Genomic DNA, 25042 nt, shown 5'->3' with positions numbered 1-25042 from the left:
TGAGCTAGATGTGTTTAGAGTGGTCTAGAGCAAGGACAGGGCAGGGGAAGGACTTGTTATTTAAAACCATTACAAAATGATGTGATAATACAGAGGACCGCCTTGTACCCAATTCATGGAAAGCTGATAATTACCGACCTTGTCTTCCTTTCTTAACACAGCAACGTACATTTCAAGAGTCCTAAAGACTGTGGGTTCTTTTTACACTGACTATTTTCATGGAATTTAGACACGTTTTCAGAGGATTATACTGTGTTAGCTTTTGTAAACAGTCTGAGCTTTCAGAATTTCTAAATTGCTCAGTTGACCCCAGAATAGTTGTTTGTTAACCGAGAGGGAAAATGCAGCATATATACTGGAAACATCACGCCAGTGAGACACTTTCATTTTAAGTTTTCACTAGTTTGAAGACAAGTTTTGTTTTCTTTCTTGATCAATACTGTCTTTTATCAGTTAATTCAATTTGACCTGGCTCCTTCAAAGCTGAAAGGTACATTTTATGTTCAATTCCAGTAGATACGATGGCCTTCATTTCTGAAATATTTAGTTTCCTTTTGTGTGTTCTAGTTTTAAATTTTCTCATTTTATCACACTGCCTATGTTTTCTATTTCTTCTAAAGAGCCTCAAACCCTCTGGGACATATGTAAATCATGAATCGGTTTCATTTCAATTCAAAGTTCCTCCTAATGCAAAACTGTGTAGTTTTTAAGCCATTACTCTCCAACAGCTGTTCAGAAACTATGTCGTAGTACTCACCTTCCCAGGGGCCCAACTGCCACAGTAAAATTCCCTCCAAGTGTCAGGTTACCGCCTTTTGCAAAAGCTTCTACTGCTCTGTCATAATTCAAAATTATTACCAAATCTGATACCTGAAAATAAAAAAAGCCCATTCATTTAAGAATAATTGTCTAAATATCATTTAAAATACATGTTGATTAGAACTCAAATATACACCATATCATGCAGCGAGAATTTCAATGTAGACAATGAAAGAATATGAAGGAAGGGTCATTGTTGTTTTGAGCTGAGGATTCACACAAGGGACATTTGCACAGGTCAGTGTGGCAGACACCCCCGACCATGTGCTGTGGGGCTCCATACAAACCTCCCCGGTCCACCCGACAAGCTGGTAATGCGGGTGACGACAAAGGTCTAGTAAGGTTAAGAGGACTGTCACAGTGATAGCCAGAACACATCAAACATAGGTAGATCAGAAAGATCGAAAGTACTCTTTTAAACTAAACACATCAAGAAAGCCAAGCAAAGACCACACAGCTAACAGTGAGGGCAGAAGGTCAAGGGTTCTCAATGACGTTTGCACCCTAAAATCCCTGGCAAGGCCACGTGCCTACCACCAGTAAACTGCACGTCCACTTTCTTTTTGGCCTCAGAATTCGAAATGCCAGAAGGAAACTAGCGAACCATTAGTTAGTGCCTCCTACTAAGTTAGTTCTCTAAGGGCAAAAATTAGAACGTGAGACGGCTCAAGACATGCCAACAAGGACGGCATTTGGTTTTCAAGTTTGCTGGAGCTGTATGCAAGCCCCATGAGAGCCCAGAAATACCGAGAGCCCTCAGGGGACACAGCCCTTGGGGGACACAGCCTTCCAGGGACAAAGCCTCTGGGAGAACAGCCCCCTGGGGGACACAGCCCTCTGGGGACACAGCCCTCTGGGGACACAGCCCTGGGGGGGACACAGCCCTCCAGGAACATAGCTCGGGGGGGGGGGACACAGCCCTCAGGGGACACAGCTCTCTGGGGACACAGCCCTCAGGGGACAAAGCCCTCTGGGACACAGCCCTCAGCCTCAACATTCAAACCGAGTGTTGACATTCTGCATGCCAAGACACCTTCCACCCCTTACACCACTGGGGCCTTCTCTGCACATTGACTTTAGTGGGCTCAGAAGTTGAGCCTAGCCTCTAACAGTAATTTTTCCTTAGCTTACACCTGGACACCCTCCTCATTATTAAAGTAAAAGAGCTCATCCAAACTCTCTCTGGAAAAGCTAAATCATTTCTCTCAAATCACACTATTGGGTGAAAGCAAGACTGATCAGAGTTGGCCCATGGTGAACTCTGGCCTTTGCTATAACAAACAGTTGAGTGATCCATATATGGGTGTTTTCAGAGCTTTGGGCTTTGTTACGACTGTCCTGAAAAGAAAATGCTAATAGTCTTTAAACCAAGTCTTTGCATTATCTTTCCTTAGACCATTGACTTTCAGATCGTTTTTGTTTTTAATGAATTGTGTGTGAATTATAAAACATTGGAAATTCTCTGTAGTTTACATAATTGAATCAGTACTATAATCTTAGTGTTAACTAATGTCTGAGCTAAGGAAGGCCGCCAGATCCTGTCAGAAGATGACCTAGTCCCTAACTTCATATACCTTCAGAACCTTAACCTGGTCTGGATTCCAAAACAGAGCATAAATCTAAAGTTCCTGCAGATCACATTCATATTTCACATGTCCTAAAGATGTTATCACCTACAGGAGGCAGCATGGTGGGCTGAGAGATCACAGAGTGTCCTGGATGCAAGAGATCTGCTTTGGCTCCCCCTGCTGTGGTTGGTGCTGTTGGCTCCCTCAGCCCTGCACCAGAGGCACACCACCTGCTGCCCGCGGACGGAGAGAGTGGTGGTGCCCAGACGCCACCCCGCTTGCCTCGAGGCTTAACAAGGCTGTTATGTGATTTGCCTTCTCCTGTTGTCAGACCAGGTTGAGTTTACCTGGGACCATCCCTTGCTCCAACTCTACTCTTTCTCTGTCCTGCTTGCTTAGTCTCTTACGGTTGCAGCCCTGAGAAATCACATGTACCCTAAGCCCTGTCTCAGGCTCTATATCTAGTGAACCCAACCAAGGACAACCATACCCTAGCTGTGTGATCTTAGGCAAGATGCTTAATGTCTCCGTATATTGAATATACTCACGTGTGCCCTGCCTACCTGGCCTAAAATCCATGGGAAATTATGTAGACGGAAGTCACAGTCAGGAACAGACAGGGTGCTACAAGTGACGAGACCCAGGGCTGACTTCCCACCTGATTATCCATGGAACCAAGAACACATAGTCCTTCTACCTATGGACAGAGGCTTGAACACCAGGACCGCTAAGGAACGCGGCACCCAATGCCACAAACAGCCTGCTGAGTGGTTTCAGGGCCAGAACCCTCCATTGGAATGGCCCGTCCGTCACTGTCTGGCTACCTCCTACTGGGGAACTCACATCACCCAGTTCTTTCATGTGCGAAATGACAGCGGTGATCACCGTTCTCCATGGCTATGGGATGGAACTGATTCTATAAGAATATATGCAAAAGTTTTACAAAAATGTTAACTGCTATTGTTCGTCCGTTCTAAAACAGAATGGCAGATAATTACATTATTCAACAAATATTTACTAGCGTAAATTGATTATGTGAGTGCTCTCTGTGTCCTTGAAAGCTTAAGATAAAGAAATTGAGACTCACTCTGGGTTTCTACTTTGTGCTCGATACTTGGCCAGTCTGAGGACTAGGCATGAAGAGAGAACATCTATGCCCTCAAGGTACTCACAATCTACATTAAGGTCCAGATAAGAAAACCAACAGGCTAACACCTGTGTGGAACATTCTGTCAAGTTGGGAACCTACTGCTGGAAAGAAGAATGCCGGAAGAGGAACCTGAATCAGCCCTAGGTGGTTGGGGACTAATTTCTCTCCAAACTGAGGGTGTCTATCTGGCTCGCCATTGGCCACAGGTCTGCTGCCCTTTTACTGGAAGCCAGGGCCGCTGCTGACAAGAACGGTCCTGCTTCACAAGAGCTGCTGTATCAAGGGAGCCTCTGCTTCCTCGCTCACTTGAAGTGGGCCGGAGAGCTCTGTGAGAGCAGCAGCAGAAAACTCGTGCTCATGATAAAGTCTGAGAACGCTCTGTGGAGAAGCACAAGACTTCTTGCCAACGTTGAAAAGGAACTGACTGCTTGCGCATTATGATTACCCTCTGGGACATATCTGTGGGCCTCAGGGAGGCAAAGTCAGGTTGTGTTTCAAAAGTATAAAGCCAGTCTTTCTAACCCCTAGGCAATTCCTCTAATCTCTACTTGAAATAGGCATTTTAAAAAGCTAATGATTTTCCTCCATGTGTGCTAGTTAAATGAAAGTCCAGGGTTAATTTCTTCTATATGCCATGAGGGTAAGATCAAAAGTTTCTATAAATCACAAGCACAAGTAAGTATTGCAAAGGTAAAGAGGACATTCACAATAAAAATTATAATAGTTTACGCCACTCTAAATGCACTCACTTAATAAGCCAGGAGGGAAGGCTGCTGTTGCCTCTATCTTGCAAGTGAAAAATCGCAGATCCCGGGAGAAGAGGGCCACTCAGAGCACAGGGCTGCAGGTGCTCCCGGGTCTGGTACGGTCTCTGCTCTTACAGCCCAACCGCTACCCCACACTGCCTTTGGAAGATAATCGAGTATATCTCTATAAAATGTTGACTTTGAATCTTTCTGTTTCACGTGCTAATGATAGGATTACGCGTTACTACACTTATTTTCAAGGCTGTTAACATGCCCAAACCCGGATATTCCAAGGAGCCATCACGGGGAGTCTCATTTTCACATTTTCAGTTTTTCATATGCTAAACTTCCTGCAGTCCCCTTACTTCATCTCCCATCGGCTTGGAAACAAATGCTGTTTGAGGCCCAGAGCACCACCCAGCTTCCAGTGGAGGGAGAGGGGTGACGAGGTGGGGGGGGCAAGGGGGGCACGCACACCACCAGCTGAGCATCATCCATGCAGAGAGCACCGCCTGTCGGCAAGGAGGTGCAGGCAGGGATGAAAATGTACTGCCCACACAGGGCGATGCTTTGTATGGCTTTGGTCTGGTCGAATATCCAACAAAAAGGCAGTTACGATAGGGAAAGCTAAAATACATATCTCTTTTTATAATACAGATTAATGGAACAGGGAGTAAAGAAGGTCACATAAAGGTGAAATAAGAGTGGTGGAAAGGCCCGTGTCTAACGAGACCAAGGGAATTTAAAACTGTGGCCACAGAGAAAATGCATAAAAAGATGCCTTAGGACAAAACTGACCAGAACTTGGGAAGAAAGTGATTTGAGAATATTAGGAGATTCGATTTGCCCATGACTTAGCAATACCGCAATGGATGAAAGATTAGCATCTTGCAGAAGGTAATCTCTAAGTAACAGACCTCTGCAAACAGGTGTGCTCAGGGCCTGCCTGAGAGGCCATGGTCATCAGGAACCAAGTCACAACATGAAACCATGCAAAGGCAGTCTTTACTCCAAGCATCTGAAGCAATCTGAAGATATAACACAACTGGATTTTGCCACCCGTGAAGATACACTGTATTAAGCCAGGTAAGCCCAGGATCTAAGCGCTGGCTTGTTCGACAACCCGCTGCAGAGGTTAGCAGCTTTGCAATGAGCAAGTCACAAGTGGCCAAGTACAGTTCATCCGCTTTGAGACATTCCTGCTCCCCAGACATACTAAAGATGGACCCAGCAAAATGCCACTCTCGATGAAAGATACCGGTAAACATTAGAATGTTATCAGTGGGGATTCATCCAGAAAGGGAAGTACATGGAATAAAATATATTCCATCGATGGTGAAATGAGAACAGTAGATACTCTCTCAAGCTTCACGTAGTAAGTCGCAGTTGTGTTTTCACACACTTACCTCAATTCCTATTTCAAACCCTCCACCAAGCCCAGCTATGCCGATGGCTGACGGTGCAGACCACTCTAACAAACACAAAGAAGCAAACGTTACTCTAACATTAAAACTGCTTGGCACACACATATGGGAAGGAAAATGCTAAAATGTGAACAAATAGCATTTCTTTTAAAATAATGAGACTTTGGTATTTCCCCCTGTGTTTTAAAATGTTCTTTAATAAGCCTATATAATTTTAAGTTAAAAATATTTGAAAGGTATTAGATATTGAGTCCCACAGACTCACAAATTCATGCCCCCTGATCTTTCTCTACAAACGTGCATAACACCAAACTACTGAATCCTCACCTACGAAACATATCTAATTTTAACTATCAACATTTGCATAACGTTTTACAAAATAATTGAGCTGTAATTCTAGTTTTTAGTTAGAGTTCTATCATAGATATAACAGAGCGAAAGGATTCAAAAAAGTTTATTATAATCACTTCTAAGGGTGACACAATAATACACCGTTTCTATTGTAAATCTCTGAGGGCAAAAACTGGTCTTTTTTTTGCGTAGTAGCACAAGAAATAGGCTATCTGTTCACGATTATTAAGATTTTAACAAGATAAATTTCCTTACATTTTAAAACTTAGTACAATAATTCCATTTGAATTAGGGAGAAAATTAATCTGATGGGGGGAGGGTGGGAGAGTCGAGATAAAGTCCTTTCTGCAGATGCTTATTAGTTTCCTAACCTAATTTGTGTTCTAGGTAACAGGATATTGCTTGAATATATTTAGAACTAATCTACCCAGGCTTAGGGGAGTTTGTATTACAGAAATTAGCGTCATATAACCCCAAAGTTGTTTTCCATTTCCTATGTTAGGAGCTGTCGCTGTTTGAAGACTGCCCATCTGGCCAGGATCTGGGGAATTTGCTGCTTCTCTTTTGTTTTTGTTTTGTTTTTTAATGTTATTTATTTTTGAGAGAGAGGGAGAGAGAGCATGAGAAGGGGAGGGGCATAGAGAGGGAGACACAGAATCGGAAGCAGGCTCCAGGCTCTGAGCTGACAGCACAGAGCCTGACATGGGGCTCGAACTCAAGAGCTGTGAGATCATGACCTGAGCTGAAGTCAGACACTCAGCTGACTGAGCCACCCAGGTGCCCCAGGGAATCTGCTATTTCATTTGGGCAGCTTTTAAATTACGTTCTGTGAGGGGCGCCTGGGTGGCTCAGTCGGTTAAGCGTCCGACTTCGGCTCAGGTCATGATCTCGTGGTTCGTGAGTTCAAGCCCCGCGTCGGGCTCTGTGCTGACAGCTCAGAGCCTGGAGCCTGTTTCAGATTCTGTGTCTCCCTCTCTCTCTCTCTGACCCTCCCCCGTTCATTCTCTGTCTCAAAAATAAACGTTAAAAAAAAATTTAAATTACCCTCTGTGGACTCAAAAGTGAGAAATCCAGGGGAAATAAGAACAGCAGAAAAGCCCAGGAGAAAAGTCCTCCCGAGACTCTGAGACCCCAGAGGTTGACAGATCTCCACCTTCACAGAGAGCTACCTGTCACCACTGTGGGAACATCTCACAGACTTTGAGCCCACAGAAGGGAAGTGCCTTTGAATGTGCTTCTACTTGGGCTGGTTGCACTGCTGGGAAGTCTGCCCGTGAAAACGTGGGTAGTGCTTGAGAAGAGAACTTGGTGGTTTCTGATTCTTAGCCAAGGGCTGAACAAAGAAGGATGAAGAACCCTACCACGCTCCTGCGAGTTGTGTTCAAAGCGAAAACAGTCAACTTACTTCCATCGGGAAGACGCGCCAGCACGACCCCACTGCCTCCTCTAGCAGTTACTAGAAATCCAGCCTTTATCACAGACAATATCGCAAGGCCCTTGGCTTTAGCAATTACATGGGCTGCAAAATTAAAGATAACAAGCAGGTGAGCATTTTTAATGGACTTTCCTGGATAGCTGTTCAGGGGTTGAGCAGATTCAGTACACACAGCAGTCTCCTTGGCAGGACCCAGGGCTCTCAGTATGAGCCTTAGTGGGACACGTGCGCTGCAAAAAACTCAGTTACGCAGCACGTGCACCTGGGCCTCCCTGCCCCACCTCCTTCCTTGTATGTTTCCAATGCTACACCTAACGTCACAAGCGCTCAAACATCCTGCAACCGCTGTGATAAATGAGATATACAGATGAGATTTTTCAGTGACATCTACCAGCAGGACAAATAATTTGGAGATTTCAATTAATTGAGAACATAACTCATAATATAAAGATCCACACTGTACTAAGTACTAAGGAGAAACTTGCTGCAAGCTGTGGAACTTTGATCTGAAACCCATACAGTTAGTTCGCCTTTTACTAATATGAAAATCTGGATTCAAACACAGAAAAACCAAGTGATTTTGCCACTTTAAAAGACTTTTAACTTTGTAAAATGATCTATTTGAGTATTCGAGTAACACATAACTACTAGTGTACTGAGAATACAACTCAATTTAGAAACCACTGGTTTCTTCACATTTCAGGGAGGTTCATCACATAAAACGAGTTATTAATATATGTGCCTAGTAAACACTGTGCCTCCCTTTTCTGTGGATTTATTCACAAAACAGCATATCCTCCAAATAACAAGGGGAGCCTCAACATTTGAAATTACCCTTGGACCCCAACGTCCCTTTTTTTTTTTTTTTTTAACAGAGCAATATTGGTTTCAGGAGGAGAATTTAGTTATTCATCAGTTACATACAACACCCAGTGCTCATCCCAGGCATCCAGTGCCTCCTTTTTGTATTTCAAAACGTTAAAAGTTGGGGCGCCTGGGTGGCGCAGTCGGTTGAGCGTCCGACTTCAGCCAGGTCACGATCTCGCGGTCCGGGAGTTCGAGCCCCGCGTCAGGCTCTGGGCTGATGGCTCAGAGCCTGGAGCCTGTTTCCGATTCTGTGTCTCCCTCTCTCTCTGCCCCTCCCCGTTCATCCTCTGTCTCTCTCTGTCCCAAAAATAAACGTTGAAAAAAAAAAAAAAAAATTTAAAAAAAAAAAAAAAAAAAAAAAAAAAAAAAAAACGTTAAAAGTATATTGCAATGCGGTTGAAAGCTGTATTGTATATCACATAGGTTTATTTTTACAACCCCACTTTGGTAGAACATCTTCGTCCACACCTCGACTCCACTCTCAATGTGTGTATGGTCAGGATTGCCTCTATTTAGATAGAGCAAAAGCAGATGAACATATTTTAAGTATCAGGTTTGTTTTTATAGATTTTCTACCCAAATTCAGGAACACTAAAATACCAGTAATGCCTAACTGATTTGCCAAGTAGCTTTTCATGGATGGCAGAGATGCACTGAGTACAGATTCACCTTCTAAATGTCCTTGTACGGATCTCAGGCCCCTCACACCCGAGTGTGACCTCGTACCGCTAAGGTCTACAGTCTAGATGTTTTGTTTTAAATTGTTTTTTGTAGATTTTATCCTCCACTATATAATAGATCACCCTAGTGTTAATTTAAACATAATGCCCCCCCCCCATCCTAGGGAAGGCTCTAGGAAAGGAGAGGCTTGGCTCTCTGGCAGCCCCTGGGGCCCTCTCCTCCCCACCACACACAGCCTGCACACCTGGGAGTCAGCTCTTACCCAGGCTGCCACGTAAACTGGTTTTCACTTTCCCAGCTACACTCACTGAAAGGGAGTCAGGTGGTCTTTGCAGGCAGAAGAAAGTCATGATGGAATTTTACTGCACAGAATCCATGAGAGGTAATCCATACTCAGATGTTTCTGTGTTAGGAAATCCAGTTTTTCCATAAATCGGGCTAGCGGGCCACATACGCAGATGCTGATATATATCAAGAAATGTCTTCTATCTCCCGCTTCAGAATACTGCTACTGAAAATTCAGTTTTTCTGATTGAATTTTCTTCAAGTCCTAAAGTAGTCCTTCTCAAACCTGTGTGTACATATAGATCACTGGAGATCTTGTAAAAAATGCAGATTCTGACTCACTAGGTCTAAGTGGGGCCTTGAGGTCCTGCGGTTCTAACGCGCCCCCAGGTGATTCCCAGCGGCACTTTGAGTAACCAGGCTCCAAGAAGCACTGTTTTCCTATGATGGAAGTGGTGGCTGGGCCAAAATAACAATAATAATAATAATAATAATAATAATAATAATAATAATAATAATAATATTGTTATTATTATTATAACAAATTTAAAAGTTTTTAATATTTAAAGTTCTGCTAAATAACTTTAAACATCTGACTTAAGAAGTTAGAGTAGTTAAAAAAATCAAGTAGTCTTTGTCATGCTGGATCAGAGTCCTGGTGGTTAAGAGGGAAATTAGTCTGCAGCACTGCCCAAGGTAGTCGGCATGTGAACCTTCTTTGCCTCGTGGCAAAGACGAGTAGTCCACGAAACACCCTGTAGAGATAAGTGCTAGTGGCAATGGACAGGTAGTGGCTCCCAAAAGGTCATCTCTAGACTCAGGTCTTATGTGGTCAGCCTCGCATTAGAATCACATGGGAAGCATTGTTAAAAATGCGCATTCCTGCCACACTGCTCCCAGGGTCTGATTCAGCAGGTTTGCAGGAACTTTAAGCACTGTATTTTAATGAGCCAAGGAATATGATATGTAGCTGTGTTGGGAATTATTGATTAATGTCTTGTTAAACCACTATAAAGTGTAAATATCTTATCTAGAAAGAGAAAAACCAAAATTAAAATTTATTTATGAGATTAGCTAGTGAGTTTGCAAGATAAACTTACAAGGCCTCAGAAACTGAGGACAAGAACAGGTGAGTTGGGGGAAAACCAAAGTGGACACCATGAAGGGGAGGCAGGAGAGGCCGCCTCCACAAAGGCAGAAGGCAAAGGGAGGTGTGGGGGTCCCCCAGAGGAGGGAAACACTACTCTGTGGGCTTGCTGCTCTTAGGGGGTCCACTGCCTGGGGTCAGGAAGTGCACCAAGTAACTTAAACAACAAAACAACTTTAGAAATGAATGGTATATATTTTATTTACCAGGAATGATCTTATCAGGTCCATTTCTGGAAGTTATTTCTGTGAATTCTCTTAGAATTTTAGCCGCCTTTTTTGCTTCCGATTTCAGATTGGAAGGTATGGGATTATTCACTGAAAGATTAAAAAAAGATTTTAATGAAAAAATCTAATACATACAAGTTAGAAAATTATTTTTTTTTTTTTCAACGTTTATTTATTTTTGGGACAGAGAGAGACAGAGCATGAACGGGGGAGGGGCAGAGAGAGAGGGAGACACAGAATCGGAAACAGGCTCCAGGCTCTGAGCCATCAGCCCAGAGCCCGACGCGGGGCTCGAACTCACGGACCGCGAGATCGTGACCTGGCTGAAGTCAGACGCTTAACCGACTGCGCCACCCAGGCGCCCCTAGAAAATTATTATAATTTCATTTTTTCTCATGCACAATTGAGCATTAATAAATTGTATCCTTCCAGACAAATAAAATGAATTGGAAATCCTGAAATTATTGTCTCATCTCTATTTTCCTGATAAATTAAATTCATTCTGAGATTGGGAAACCCTAAACTCTCAAAATCCCAGAAATTATAAAATCATGGGATTCTAAAGGATCTTAAACAAAATACGGTCCAATCTCTCAATTATACACCTTCTCTGTGTAATTCTTAATTTACCCCAATGCTAATTTAAAAATATTAAAATTTAAAGAATTAACAAAAGATGTAATTTATAACTGCACATAATAAAAAATATATAATTTATTGCAACTGTCCAAAATAAAAAATATGAACTTTACTGTATCTGGATACTTTTGTCAAAAATGTTGAACTGTCTGTATAGATTGTCCTTATTAGTAAAATCCTAAGAGACTCAGGAACTGAGTGGTTACTCCAATGTGTTTGTACAGCATTCTACCTGTCAGGCTTTCCTGGGTGTTCATAAACTCATGCAAGCAAGCATGTACTTGTTCCAACAAGTGTGCAGATAATCCTCCCAGACCTGAAGTATGTGGGGATAGACCATCTCTTTATCACAGGGAAAGGAATCAGAAGAGCCAAAGAAGCCAAGAGGCTTCAATGTAAAGTCTGCTATTCAGGCCATCGGATGAAATTTTCATTTCAGAGATTGTTTTCAGCTCTGAAAGTTCCATTTGGTTGTTTTTATTCTTTCCATTTCTGTTCTCATGATGTTTATGTTGTTCTTTAAATACTTGAGCATATTTTAAAAGGTGCTTTTTTTATCCTTATCTGATAATTGCATCATCTCTGGCCTTTCCAGATCTGTTTTTGACAGATTTTTCTCTTGCTATGGGTTAGATTTTCCTGTTTTCTATTTCTGGTAAAATTTGATGGTTGCTAGATATTGTGAATATCACCACATTGAATGTCTGGATTTTGTTGTCTTCCTTAAACAGAGTTGATGCCCTTAGCAGCAGGCCATGCAGGGACTGACCTGCATGTCAATCTTTCCAAGGCCTGCTTCTGTGTTTTGCTTTGGTGTGTGTACAGTTGTTTCGATGTGAGCCTTCCGAGTGTGGTGTGATTCTTTGGGCTCGCTCCCCAGTGTGCTCAGGGCTTAATGAGCAGACGGTGGGAACTGCTATCCCACAACCCTCACTGAACTGAAAACAGTTCACCTCACAGCTTCCTGGTAGCTGTTCTTGGCGCCATCTTGAAAGTTTTACGCGTAAACGTAGGGTTTGGGACTCGCCAAGGGTTCATGGGTCCTCCAGCAGATCTCTCGGGCCCACTCCCCTCCGTGAGGCTGCCTTGCCAGTTCAGACGCATGGCTTCCCCAAACTCCGTTGTCTCCTCCGTTCAGCAAGAGAACAGAAAGTGCAGGAAAAGGGGCAATCGCGGGGTTCCCCTCCTCTCTGGGATCTTGGGCACAGTCACCCATCACCCAATATGTGAAAGCAGACACTCGGTGTGTTTGCCTAATTTCTGGGGTTTACAGTCAGTGGCAGTGCCAGCACCACTCTCTCTGGCATGAAGCTCTCAGTGTACTTTAATTTGTTCTTTTGAGGTGAGTGATGTTACACATCTTTCCATTTCCATCAAGTCTTCTCCATAGTGTCCTGTTGGGGGGTATTTCTCTGTTTCTTATTCATTTATAAAGTAAAGGAATTAACCTTTTTCTGGAACATGAGTTACAAATATTGATTCGCTGTTTGGCACTGTCTTTGGAATTTTCTTATGTTTTTCTACTTTTTGTCTTAATGAAATCAAATTCATCTTCTAAGTTTTACAAGTATCTTTAATTAAATGAAACGCTCGATTTCATATGGAAAAAATAAGCAAGAAAGTATAGGGAAAGTATTTAAAAGAAGAATAATGAGGGGACGAGCTCTGCCAAAGGCACAACATATCATAAAGCATTGGGGCGCCTGGGTGGCTCAGTCGGTTGGGCGTCCGACTTTGGCTCAGGTCATGATCTCACAGTTCGTGAGTTCAATCCCCACATCAGGCTCTGTGCGGACAGCTCAGAGCCTGGAACCTACTTCGGATTCTGTGTCTCCCTCTCTCTCTCTGTCCCTCCCCCACTCGCACTCTGCCTCTCTCTCTCAAAAATAAACAAACGTTAAAAATAAATTAAAAATAAAATAAAATAAAGTGTCAATAATTTACTTGATAGTAGATGCAAATATAGGCAGAAAAACCAATTTTACAAAATAGAAAATTCAGAAATTGACCGAAATATATAAAATACCTTGATGTATAATAAAGATAACATCTTAAATCAATGTAGAAAAGCTGTGTTACACAATAAATAGTGATCTTTTGCTGGGGGGGGGGGAGGGGGGAAGCAATGAAAATTCATCCACAGCTTCATGCTACATGGGGATAAACTCCAAATTCATCAACAGTTTGAAATGCCAGAAATCAAACCATAACAGAACCAGAAATTATGGGAGAATTACTTTTCAAATTCATAGTACAAAAGGCCCAACCAAGTATGACAAAAAACTTCTATATTTTTATATGATCAGAAATTATGGCATAAACACATTGTAAACATAATGGAAAAAGTATATATATGCAAATGTTGGGGGAAAAGCCACCCCTGCTGTTAATATCCCCCAATACTACTGTCTGCATTTCAGTGTATGCTTCAATTGATTCCTGTTGCCAAATATGTAGATTATTTCCATTTTTAGCTTTTAGAGATACCACTGTTGGATGACAGTTATCTTAGGGTAGAGTCTTAGGGGTTGGGAATCGATGAATAAAAACAACCCATAATTTGTTAGCTTATATTACTTTATAAATTGCCTCTGAAAAATACCACCCAGGTTTAGATCACTGGGTATTACCATAAAAAAACGTCCACTGTCATGGGGGACACTGGTAAAGGCAAAGGCCATACACCAGAAAAACAGGGTGACAAATTTCATTTGAATTTATCTGAATGCCAGTGAATTTTTCTTTGTTTACATGTCCTGTTTTGCACATTTTCTGTTCATATTCTTTGCCTGTTTTTCTGGCATCATATTCTTTATAATTGTGCTCACGCCGCAAATCTGTATCTCTGCTTGCTTTTTAAAACAATTATTATTTTTCAGCATTTGTTTTTATTTATATGGGAACATGTCTCTGGGCTTTCTACTGTTATCATCTTTTTAACTATTATTGTGACTAAAGGCTTTAATTTAAAAAAAAGAACTATACAGGCACAGCTTATATTTTATACTAAATATTTGACCCATCTCAAAGTTATATTGGTATAGAATATGAAGAACCTAATATTTTTTAATTATTCATTTATTGATTTTATTTTTTAAGTGTTTTTTTTAATTTATTTTGAGACAGAGAGGGTGCAGAGAGAAAGGGAGAGAGAATCCCAAGCAGGCTTCATGCTGCCAGTGCAGAGACCAATGCAGGGCTCAATCTCACAAACCACAAGAGCATGACCTAAGCCACAGTCAGATGCTTAACCAACTGAGCCACCCAGGCACCCCAACATTTGGCCCTTTAAAGTACATGTTATGGAGGTGGTTCTATAAGCCATGACTTCATGCGACACAATAATGACATACGATTGTTTTTTGATATTTATTCCACAGTGATCAAGAAAATACATATATGGTAAAGGGCATTTCCAACTTTCCAAATTTCCAGTACAGTATTGATGCAATTGATAGCTTTTAAAAGCCATGATTGGTGAGCATATACTGAGATAGGAGTGACTTCATTTCCATTTTGGTTGCTAAGGAGAAGGTACGTGAGTCAGCAAACAGGAGTATAACTACGAAATTGACTAATACAACTTCCTCTGTTCATAAGGTACATGCATTGACTGTAATTTGCATTATAACTAGACGAAGTATTTGAGCTCCTAATTTCTGCTGGTATCTAAGATGAGGCCTCACAACCTTACTCTTCATGGGTTGAATGAATTGCATACAGAGGGTTTGGCTTTATTGGTTTTGTGTTTGGACAGCTAGTTGCCCACACACGTGTGCTTCCTGTGTTACAGGGAGCACTGTCCCCGAGAGGCAGGTGCCCAGAGAAGGTGACGTGTGTCACTTCTATCCCACGACAGCTGAGACGTATTGCTTTCTCCACCCTCTCTTTCCCATCACTGGCTGGCTGAAGAGGACTTTGATGGCACAGCCACAGGGGGAAGGATGGGTCCCCTGGGTCCCCTGGGTCACCAGCTGGGTCACCGCCTGGGGAAAGCTGTCCGCCACCTGGAACATCCACACTAGACTATTACGTGCTGGAGAAGTGGCTCTTACTGTGTTAGGTAATTGAGATATGGAGGCTTTTTATTGCAGCTAATATTACCCAATTATTACATTTTAAAAATTAATTCTAAATTTTGAAGAAGAAAGATGGGGGAGAAGTATTTGTAATTTTCATTTTCTAACTTAGGACTAGATTTGACTTGTTTTATATACGTATATTCTAATCACTTGGGTAGTTCGGAGAGGTGGAAACATGAATAAAAATGCTATCAAATACCATACTATATGTTAACATTCTTACTTCTTTGATTAAATAGTATTTATAATACACTATTTGCAAGTCCTTCTAAAAAAAGCAAAGCAGTGTTTTGCTTTTTCATGAAATGTTAAAACCTTTAAAAAGATGCGTCTTCTCGGGGCACCTGAGTGGCTCAGTCGCTTAGGGCGTCCAACTCTTGACCAGCTCAGGTCATGCTCTCATGGTCCTGAGATCAACCCCCCAAGCTGGGCTTAGGATCTCTCTCTCACCCCCTATCCCCCACTCGAGAGCATGCACGTTCTTTCTCAAACAAAAAAGATCTATCTTCTCTATGCCAACAACACCCATCAGTGTACATCTTGGAACAATTCAAGGTGCTAGGGTCCTATCCTGTGCTTCCGTCACTTGCCTAGCTCTGCTGTCTTTCACAGCTATAACACCCCCGCCCTGCTCACCTAGAGCAGGTGCAGAGCCTGGGTCCAAGCAGGAGGTGGAATGCGCAGAGCTAGTTGAGAGGGAGGTCGGCTGTGAGAATTCTCCATTCTGGATGGCACCCTAGGCTGAGACAGCCCTCACTAAGGACCAGTTTGGAAGAGGTGCGCACCTCTTTGGAGAGGATGTGGTGCCTGCAGGTGGCAGAGGGGCCATGTTCCCCCAGGCTGGGCCTGTTCGGGGGCTGCTGGGCCACCCTCTGGGGTACAAGCAGTCAGCAGCTGGTGGCACGGGCCAGCCGTGGGAGTCTGGCTGCCAGAAAGAGCTGAGGAGATCTGGTTTCTGAGTGGAGGGCCAAGGGGGGAGTATCTGGCCAGGCCCAGGCTTCCTGGTCCTAGAGGGGTCCTCTCCTGGGCCTGTGGGAGGGCGGGTAGGATCCACCCGGGTCCTCTTGGCACATGGCTGACGCCTGCCTGTCCCTCCTGTCACATTCCTCCTACACCCTGTACTGAGGAAGCTCATTACTGTGCCCGCTTTAAAGGCGTAATACTTTAAGGAGCTCTGTTAAGGATCCCAGAGCCCACACTGAAGGACACCCTGGGAGGTAAGGGGCAGTAAATTGATGAGGGACCCCGCAGGGGTTGGCAACCCATGGCCCTGGGCCAAGTCCAGCCACCACCTGTTCACCTATGGCCCAGGAGTTAAGAACAGTGTTTACATTTTTAATATTGTGTGTGTGTGTGTGTGTGTGTGTGTGTTTGTGTGTGTGTGTGTGTGTGTGTGTGTGTGTGAGAGAGAGAGAGAGAGAGAGAGAGAGAGAGAGAGCACTCACGCATGTGTGAGCACAAGTTGGGTAAGGACGGAGAGAGCGGGAGAGAGAATCTTGAGCAGGTTCAAGGCCCAGTAAGGGGCCAGACACAGGGCTCCACCTCTCAACTGTGAGATCATGACCTGAGCTGAAATCAGGAGTCGGACATTTAACCGACCGAGCCACCCAGGCACTGCCAGTGTTTACATTTTTAAAGGCTGAAAAAATTAAAACACAATAATAATATTATGTGTGAAAACACATTTTCAAAGATGTTACAGGTAAAATTACATCATAGTCAGCATAACAGTTGAACATTTGTGATTTATTTTCATGATAAGTAACACTAACTTCGAATCTCAAGTAGCAAAATGTTCTCCCATAAAGAGAATCACATTTGTCTCATCACAAGATTTGTATTACAAAAAAAAAAAAAAAAAAAAAAAAAAAAACTTCTCAATTATTCTATTTCAGTTTTCATCAATTAAAAAATTGTGGTAGTTTGTTTTCTCTCTTATATGAGTGTCTACATATGTCCTCAATTTTGTTTCTTGGCCCACAAAGCCTAATAACATGTGCTATGTGGCCCCTTAAGGAAAAACAGTGCCAACCTCTGACCTCTTGAAATACAACTCATTCTTCAAGACCAAGTTTAAAACGCTGCTTCTAAGTGAAACCATTCTGCATACCCCTTCGAATGACTAACCCGTCACCAGGCTGATCTTGTGGGCATGCCATTTGAGCAGGGTTACAGTGCTTCTCTGGATCAGCAGGGTAGCCTCCTATCTCCTGCTGTCCTGGAGGGACTGTCCCTTCCTGAGGCGGCAGGCAGAGCCTCTCCACTGTGGCTCACACAAACCAGTCCACGAGCTGAAGAGCACAGGAACACACCTGCCCCCACATCTGGTTCAGTGGCCTCACAAGGACCCAGCAGCCACCAAGGCTGTTAGCGCTGCCTTGATCCCCTGACGCCAAGACCCTCTTGTCCCCCTGGCCCCATCCTTTTCCATTTACACTCAGATCTCAGGTCCTGTAACTGTAAGCACCACTTATCTCTGACAATCGCCAGGTTTTATCTACTCTTTAACCTTCCCCTAAATTCCAGACTCACAATATCAATTACTTTCTCCATCTTGGCATGAAGTGTCAAGTAAGCAGTTCAAATTATACAAAGCTGCCTGTGATGCCCTCCCTTCTCCTCACCTTCTCCCTGAGCCTTCTCTCCAGGCAGGCTTTATCCCTCCGGGAGCTCACACTCAAAACCTGGCCTAACTGTGACTTCTCTGTCACTCTCACAGCCACACCAATCCGTTGGCACACGCTATCAGAATATAAACCTTCAACATATGCTCAAGATCTGATTATATCTCACTCCTCCCTACCAGCAGCCTGGCCCAAAGAATATAAATTCTTGTGTCTATTCAAAGTCTCCTGGTTGCTTTCTCTGTTCCTAGTCTTGAGCCCCTATGGTAATTTCTGCAAAAAAAATGTTCCGTCTAAGTAATAGCTAAGATAGCAGTCCCCCACTGCTTACACCGCTCAAAGTTTTCCCATCATATTTAGCCTGCACCATGGCCTATATCACTGCTTTGTCTGTTAACCATATATATCTGTCTGCATCCATATCTATTCTATTTATCTGTCAATAAATTATATCTATCTGTCTGTATCTACCATCTGTTTGTCTGTCTGTCTGCCTACCTACCTACACACCCACCTATCTATCTGATCTTTCCTGTACATATCCTTCACTACAATGTGAGCCCCATGGGGTAAGCACATTGACTATTTTATTTTTTTTTATTTTTTTTTTTTTAATTTTTTTTTCCACGTTTTTATTTATTTTTGGGACAGAGAGAGACAGAGCATGAACGGGGGAGGGGCAGAGAGAGAGGGAGACACAGAATCGGAAACAGGCTCCAGGCTCTGAGCCCTCAGCCCAGAGCCTGACGCGGGGCTCGAACTCACGGACCGCGAGATCGTGACCTGGCTGAAGTCGGACGCTTAACCGACTGCGCCACCCAGGCGCCCCTTGACTATTTTATTTTATTAACTGTAATATCTCCAGCACATGCCACAATGACATATAGTTAAGTGCCCAATAAATATGTGTTAAATGATAAAGTATTTGTGTGGCTTTTGGGAACTGAAGGTCAAATCCCTGTGAGGACTAGACACAGTTCACTTGCATACAAAATACAATGGGTTTAGAGGAAAATGTGCTAAGTAATAGCAAAATTTCCCTGCCTCTCAACCTCTGTAGCATTTCCCAGACCTTATGAGAGAGGGGGCCAGAGGGAAGCAAGGGACAGGTTGATGGTGTAGCACCCTAAAGCAGTCCTCTCCAGGTCCGTCCTCTCCAGGTCCTCTAAAGAACGGGGGGATGAGAAAAGAGAAGGAAACCCAAGGAGGGCTGACGCCACGAGACCAGTGGGCAGAGTGCCCCAGCTCTGTGCATGCGCAGGGCCGATGTGGCTCCCGCACCAAGGTCCTGCTGACCCAGAAGGCGTGGGCGGGCAGTTCTGCTCCCAGGAGGAAACTGGGCAATGCCCCAGCAGACTGGACTGTCAGAGCCTTTCGAATGCAGCAAGGGCCAGCGTAGCAGCATCTTCAGGATTAGTAGTAACTGAACACCAAAAGCTAAATGAGTGGGCAGTGGTAGCCCAGACCTGGGGCCTCTCTAAAACGTGACTGCCACCAGAGAGAACGAAGACAGCCACGCCTGCTAGAAAATGAAGGCTCGTGATACATGTTCCCATTTCGGCCCTCGAGTTTGTGATTCGAGGCTTACGCCCACCCAACTGGTTTTCTTCCCACTTCATGTTCTCACCTTTTCATTTTTCCACCACTAAACTACAATCCTTCCAGGGCAGAAGCAGCATATGTCACTGACCTCTGCACCCTACAGTGCCTTGTTCATGTGTCTCGATTCTCCATACAACTTACTGAAATCCATCGGTAACCTGTGGCAGAAATGTGTTCCTTCTGCTGCTGAACATCTGTGTCTCTGATTTCAGAACCGTCACGGTTTGTCTGTTTCACTGATCCTGCACTGAGCAGGTGACCCAAGTCTGAAAGTCAGAACAAACCTCCTGCCACATCAGAGCTTCACACCAAAGCTGATCTGCTATCTGCATCTCACCAAGTGCTCGTGCGCAGCTGCAGAACTCCGCTCTCCCAGGCGCTTCCACGTGGACCTGCTACAACATTGTATCCCCACAAGGGGGGAGCCTGAGAGCAAAGCCGCACAGAAGGGCACTTGACCAGAGTTGCACATAGAATCTGGGCTCTGCTGGCCCTGCTGGAGCCTAGGACTGGGCAACAGCTAAGGCCACAGCAGCTCTGGACTGTTCAGTCACATGGACCAGTATGTTTTCCTTTTCTGCTAACGCCAATTTGGATCAGATTTTCTGACACGTGCAACTAAAACATAGGAAATAGTACATAAATCTTACCCCCAGAAGACTTTCTGCTGTGAACCCTATCAAGCAAGCAGAATTAAACCAGTCAAATAAGCAAATTCCACAGTTGAGAGCTGCTATTGCAAACATCCTGCTGTGAGCAAAGGTCGCAGCCTTTTTTGTAAACACGGGAAGGGGGCTATCAGACTTGGGAATTCAGATGCAGTGTGGTCTGTGAGCCCTCGTAGCCGTGAACCAGGGGTTGACAGGCCTGGTCTTGGTCAGGATGCCTTCGTGTTCGGCTGAACTATGGAAGACAATGGCTAATTTGCTTTAATAGCACAGATCCTATTAAATTGCTGATAAAATCATATTGCTTAGTCATAGTTAAATATAGTGAATTTCTCTGTCAGAGCCAACAAATAATAATAACAACTTAGGTATAAATCTTAGTGTCTGTCCTCAGCATCAACTCATGGCTCACCCACTTTTCCTCTGCTGTGCCATAAGGTATAGAGAGAGCATGGTCTGGTCAGAATGTTGGCCTTATTATGCCACTAAAGGTATAACGATACAGGTCATTCGTTGCTAAAGAAGCCTTTCGACTGGACATGCACGGAAGTCTTGTCTCCTGAATCCCAAGCCAAAGCAAACTCTCCATGAATATTTGAGTTTCCTCCTAAGAGTGACTGGCTGCCACACCTCAAGCTAAGAAATTTAGGTTAAAATGTTCTTGAAAAAGTGATTAAGGGGCACCTGGGTGGCTTGTTGGTTAAACGTCTGACTCTTGATTTCAGCTCAGGTGACGACCTCACAGTTCATGGGTTCAAGCCCCGAGTCGGGCTCCACACTGACCGCACAGTGTCTGCTTGGGATCTTCTCTCTCCCTCTCCCTGTCTCTGTCTCTGTTTCTCTCTCTGCCCCTCCTGTGCACATGCTCTTTCTAAATAAATAAGCTTTAAAAAAAAGTGATTAAAATATTTGAAAATGTCTATACTAAGATAATTTTTTTTTTTAATTAAGAGTTTCTAAGATACTGGGGAGAAAATGTTTACTTTGGAAACTTCAAAAGCTTGAAACAAGCTTAAGCTGTGGAAATAATTTCCATATTGATCATGGGCCATAAACTAGGGGCTGGATCCCTGCAAAACAGAATCCTGAGACCCCTGCTTAGAGTAACTTATAAACTGACCACTTTCAAGCATTTCCACCCCCGCCCTGGACTCAGGACCAGGGTTTCCCAACTTTCCTTCATATCAGCCAGCGTCCACTAAAATATTTTCCCCAGTGGACTCTGGACTATGAGAGAGGTACCTATAGGAAAAGTTTACAAGTTTAGAAATGGTTTTCCAAATGTCCATTAATTAGATATTAACCAAATTATTAAGCCTTATAACTAACATGAAATAAAGGTTAATTCACTGAATTGATAAAACCGCAACCAAAATCAAAGTAAGTAGAAAGCTGCAAAGGAAATATATAGAATAAATTGATTAAATCTTTGCCAAAAAAAAAAAAAAAAAAAACCTTCACGCAACCAAGTAATTTTTTAAAGGGCTTTGACATAATGACCTGAGCTTGGAAGCTTTGTTAGAACACTGTGGTCTTGAAAGCCACCGCCAGACAACTAAGGCCGGTCATTGTTTCTTCAACTGATTCTTATCTTTCTGTGGCCTTGGTTTAACTTCTTCCTTTGACTCAAGGGACAAAACTTGTCAGTTCCAGAAATCAAAACCGGTCTCTCTGCTCACATCAGCAGGCTTGCAGTCCAAACTTTAAACCAAATTGAGCATTTGAACCCCGAACATTAGTGTACCCTAAGCTTCCTTTCTCCTCCCCTAACCACAGGCTGCAGATGGGAGACAAAGGGTAGGGAGCGGTGAGCACTTAACCTTCAGCTTTAGGAAACCCTTGATGTACACTCACTTTTATCTTTTCTCAAACTAAAAATGATCCTCATCCAGAGCAGGACTACACATGCCACTCTGGTCTGATCATTTGGTGAAAAAAAAATGGACTCTTCCCAAAATAGAAAATTCAGCGTGCTTAGGTTTTAAGTTGCATACGACGATGTCAAACAAGGCAATATGCAGAAGGACTTCTGTGACCAGCAGTCATTCCAGCAACACAGCCAGCCCTATTTCCCTTGGACCCATACCAGCTTTCCTTTTGAAGCCCCGCATCCTATTTCCAAAGAGTGAGAGCTCTCCTGAGAGTAAATGCTTCCTAAGTGGAATAAAAGCATCACATCACTCTTGATGAGGAAAGATTATTATTTTTTAATCTTACAAAAGATGAGGTTAGTATTTTCTCATTTTACAGAAACTTTTGTTTAATTAGAATGTCGGTAGGGGCGCCTGGGTGGCTAGGTCAGCTAAGCCTCCAGCTCTTGGTTTCTGCTCAAGTCATGATCTCATGGTTCATGAGTTTGAGCCCAGCATCAGGCGGTTCGGGTCCTGCTTGGGATTCTCTCTCTCTCCCTCTCTCTCTCTGTCCCTCCTCCACTGGTGCACATACACACACGCTCTCTATCTCTCAAAATAAATAAACTTAAAAAAATAAATAGGACGTTAGTAAACCAAACAACCAATTCTCCTTAATTTAAACAAGATCAACAGGATGGAAGCTATAACTTATTTGATTATTCTAACCTTCAACATAGTAATTTGCGGACACCTCAGAAGTAAGGCACTTCACAGGTGTTCCAAGAGCAGGCCCACACAAGGAAGGAACGGGCACCCGGAGACCTGTGATTTCTCCATTGTGCATGTAATGCATATCTTCTAACTTATTATTAACTAGGCATCTCCCACATCTCAATAAAAACATTCCTGAGAACAAGAATGCAGGACGCGCATGTTCTGTAAGCAGAACAAAACCTGAAAACCTTCTCTCCTACCAGTAGAACTGTCTGGGCCCATCAGATTACTCCCTGGGGGCAAGGGGCCCAGGTCTGTGTCATTCTTTCCAACTCAGCCCTTCTGGCAGCAGTGACAACACTGAAACATTTGTTGAAGTGAAACAGGTATGTTTCAGGCCAGCAGGTACATGTCATTTCCCTGTGGTCACCTACCCGACCAGTGCACTGTCACACTTGTTTAAATAGGAAAGCCCACCGCGGCAGGGAGCCCCGCAGACGTCCGGTGCCCCCAGAGCTAGGGAGCTATCCACCGCCTCTCTGCGGTAAGAGATCCCCTTACCACAGGAGGTGCCCCAAACGGCTTGGCTTGGCTGATCGCAGGGAGGGCCAAGTGGTCGCATGCAGGGCCCGGAACCTCACAGGGGACCCAGGGCGCCCTGCTGACTTCCTGCCCCCGCCAGTCAAGCTCACCTCACACCCACAGCACCGCAGGGCTCTGGAGAGTCGCTTATTGAAACAAATTGGGACGAAAACGAGTAATAAGTCCTTTTCAAACATTAATTACAAATGACACAAAATGAATTGCAGTAGCCAAAATTAAAACTTAGCAAGAGCTTTTCTGTGTACGGAAACACCTGTGGACGAGTCTACAGAATTGGTTAATTTTTGACAGTTTGCGGAATGACCTGTTGATAACACGCAACAGCAAAATCCCGGGACGCCCTCCTTTCTCCCGCCCTCTTCCCCAACCTTTGACCCTCTGCAGCCAAACTTTCTAAAGGGGAGAGGTGGGGGGGGGGGGCCCCGACTCTAGGTGCGGCTCGGCGGCGTCACCCACACCTGTACTCACTTGTGACCCCAGAGCCTGGTCCTCCGGCGCCCCTCGAGCGGCCGACACCTCCCCAGGAAGAGGAAGAGCGCCCTTGGCTCGGCCCCGCCTCCCGGGGCGGGGACCGCCTGGCCAGGTGCACACCTGACACAGGTAAGGGGCAGGTGAACACTCCACTTTTGCCAGGACGAAGCACCCGCCACATACACCCCCGACGAAAGCACGGCGCGGTCACGGGATTTCTGACTTCACCGCGTCCCTCCCAGGGCGGCTTCTAAGGCGTCCAGTCTTTTACAGTTGGGTCCCCCAGCCCAGGGCCCTGTCGCCAGGCAGACGGTTGTGTGTGACCTGAGCACTGGGGGGTCAGGGCGAGGCAGGTGTCTCGGGGGCCCGGGGAGTGCTCCGTGGTCCCGAGCGGACTCCGCTCAACCCCTGATCGCGGCCCTTGCGTTCGGGCCGCGCGGCCCAGGTCGGGGGGGGGGGGGGGGCCCAAGTCTGGGAGTGGGCAGGTCTGGGGGCAGGCCCAGGTCTGGGGGACCCAGGTCTGAGGGGAGGCCCAGGTCTGGGGGGGGCAGGTCTGGGGCGGTGGAGCCGGGTCTGGGGGGCGGCCCAGGTCTTGGGGGAAGCCCAGGTCTGGGGGGGGGCCAGGTCTTGGGGGTCCAGGTCTGGGGCGGTGGAACCAGGTCTGGGGAGGGAGCCCAGGTCTGGGGGGGTCGTTCACCTGAAGCCAAGGAGGGAGAGGCCTGACCCGCCCCGCGGGGACCCTTACACTCCGCAGACCCTCGGGCACCCGCTCAGGACCCCTCTAGCATTGGTCAGTCGTCCGCCCACCCTCACCATGCGCTCCGGGCGCCCTCCCCCACCCTGAGATGATCCGTGCGCAGAACCCGGGACCTCAATCAGCCCCCATTGGGACCCTCCCCCTTCCAGGTGACTCACGGCCCCGCCCCCCCCCACTCCGCCCCTCCGCTCGACGCCCGTCCTCCTCCCTGAGGCCCCTCCTCCGCCTCCTGACCTCCCCCCCGGGCCCCGCCCCCACGCCGCCCCCTCACCGCGGAACCTCTTCCGTCCTCCAGTGACGCTCCGCCCTCCGCCCCCGTACTGCGCAGG

The 25042-nt window shown here is 45.0% G+C and overlaps 1 protein-coding gene across 3 annotated transcripts in view; it reads right to left on the bottom strand.

The window, feature by feature from the left end:
* The window catches only part of SH3YL1 (SH3 and SYLF domain containing 1), a 41444-nt gene extending 16703 nt beyond the window's left edge, over positions 1–24741 (bottom strand). Inside the window, exons 1-6 of one of the 3 annotated variants that reach the window (XM_045447901.1) lie at positions 24654–24741; positions 23954–24251; positions 10680–10790; positions 7464–7577; positions 5690–5754; positions 758–870 (exon numbers count right to left, since the gene is read on the bottom strand). In XM_045447901.1, coding sequence (XP_045303857.1) covers positions 758–870; positions 5690–5754; positions 7464–7577; positions 10680–10790; positions 23954–24137 — 587 coding nt within the window. In that variant the 5' untranslated portion in view covers positions 24138–24251; positions 24654–24741. Of the gene's footprint in view, positions 1–757; positions 871–5689; positions 5755–7463; positions 7578–10679; positions 10791–23443; positions 23581–23953; positions 24413–24653 lie in introns of those variants that run through there. The other 2 variants (XM_045447900.1, XM_045447902.1) reach the window with 2 other exon arrangements.
* Between the last annotated feature and the right edge of the window lie 301 nt (positions 24742–25042).

Source organism: Leopardus geoffroyi, chromosome A3 (assembly GCF_018350155.1).
Source record: "Leopardus geoffroyi isolate Oge1 chromosome A3, O.geoffroyi_Oge1_pat1.0, whole genome shotgun sequence".
Taxonomy (NCBI): Eukaryota; Metazoa; Chordata; class Mammalia; order Carnivora; family Felidae; genus Leopardus; species Leopardus geoffroyi.
This window is presented reverse-complemented; position numbering and strand designations above follow the sequence as displayed.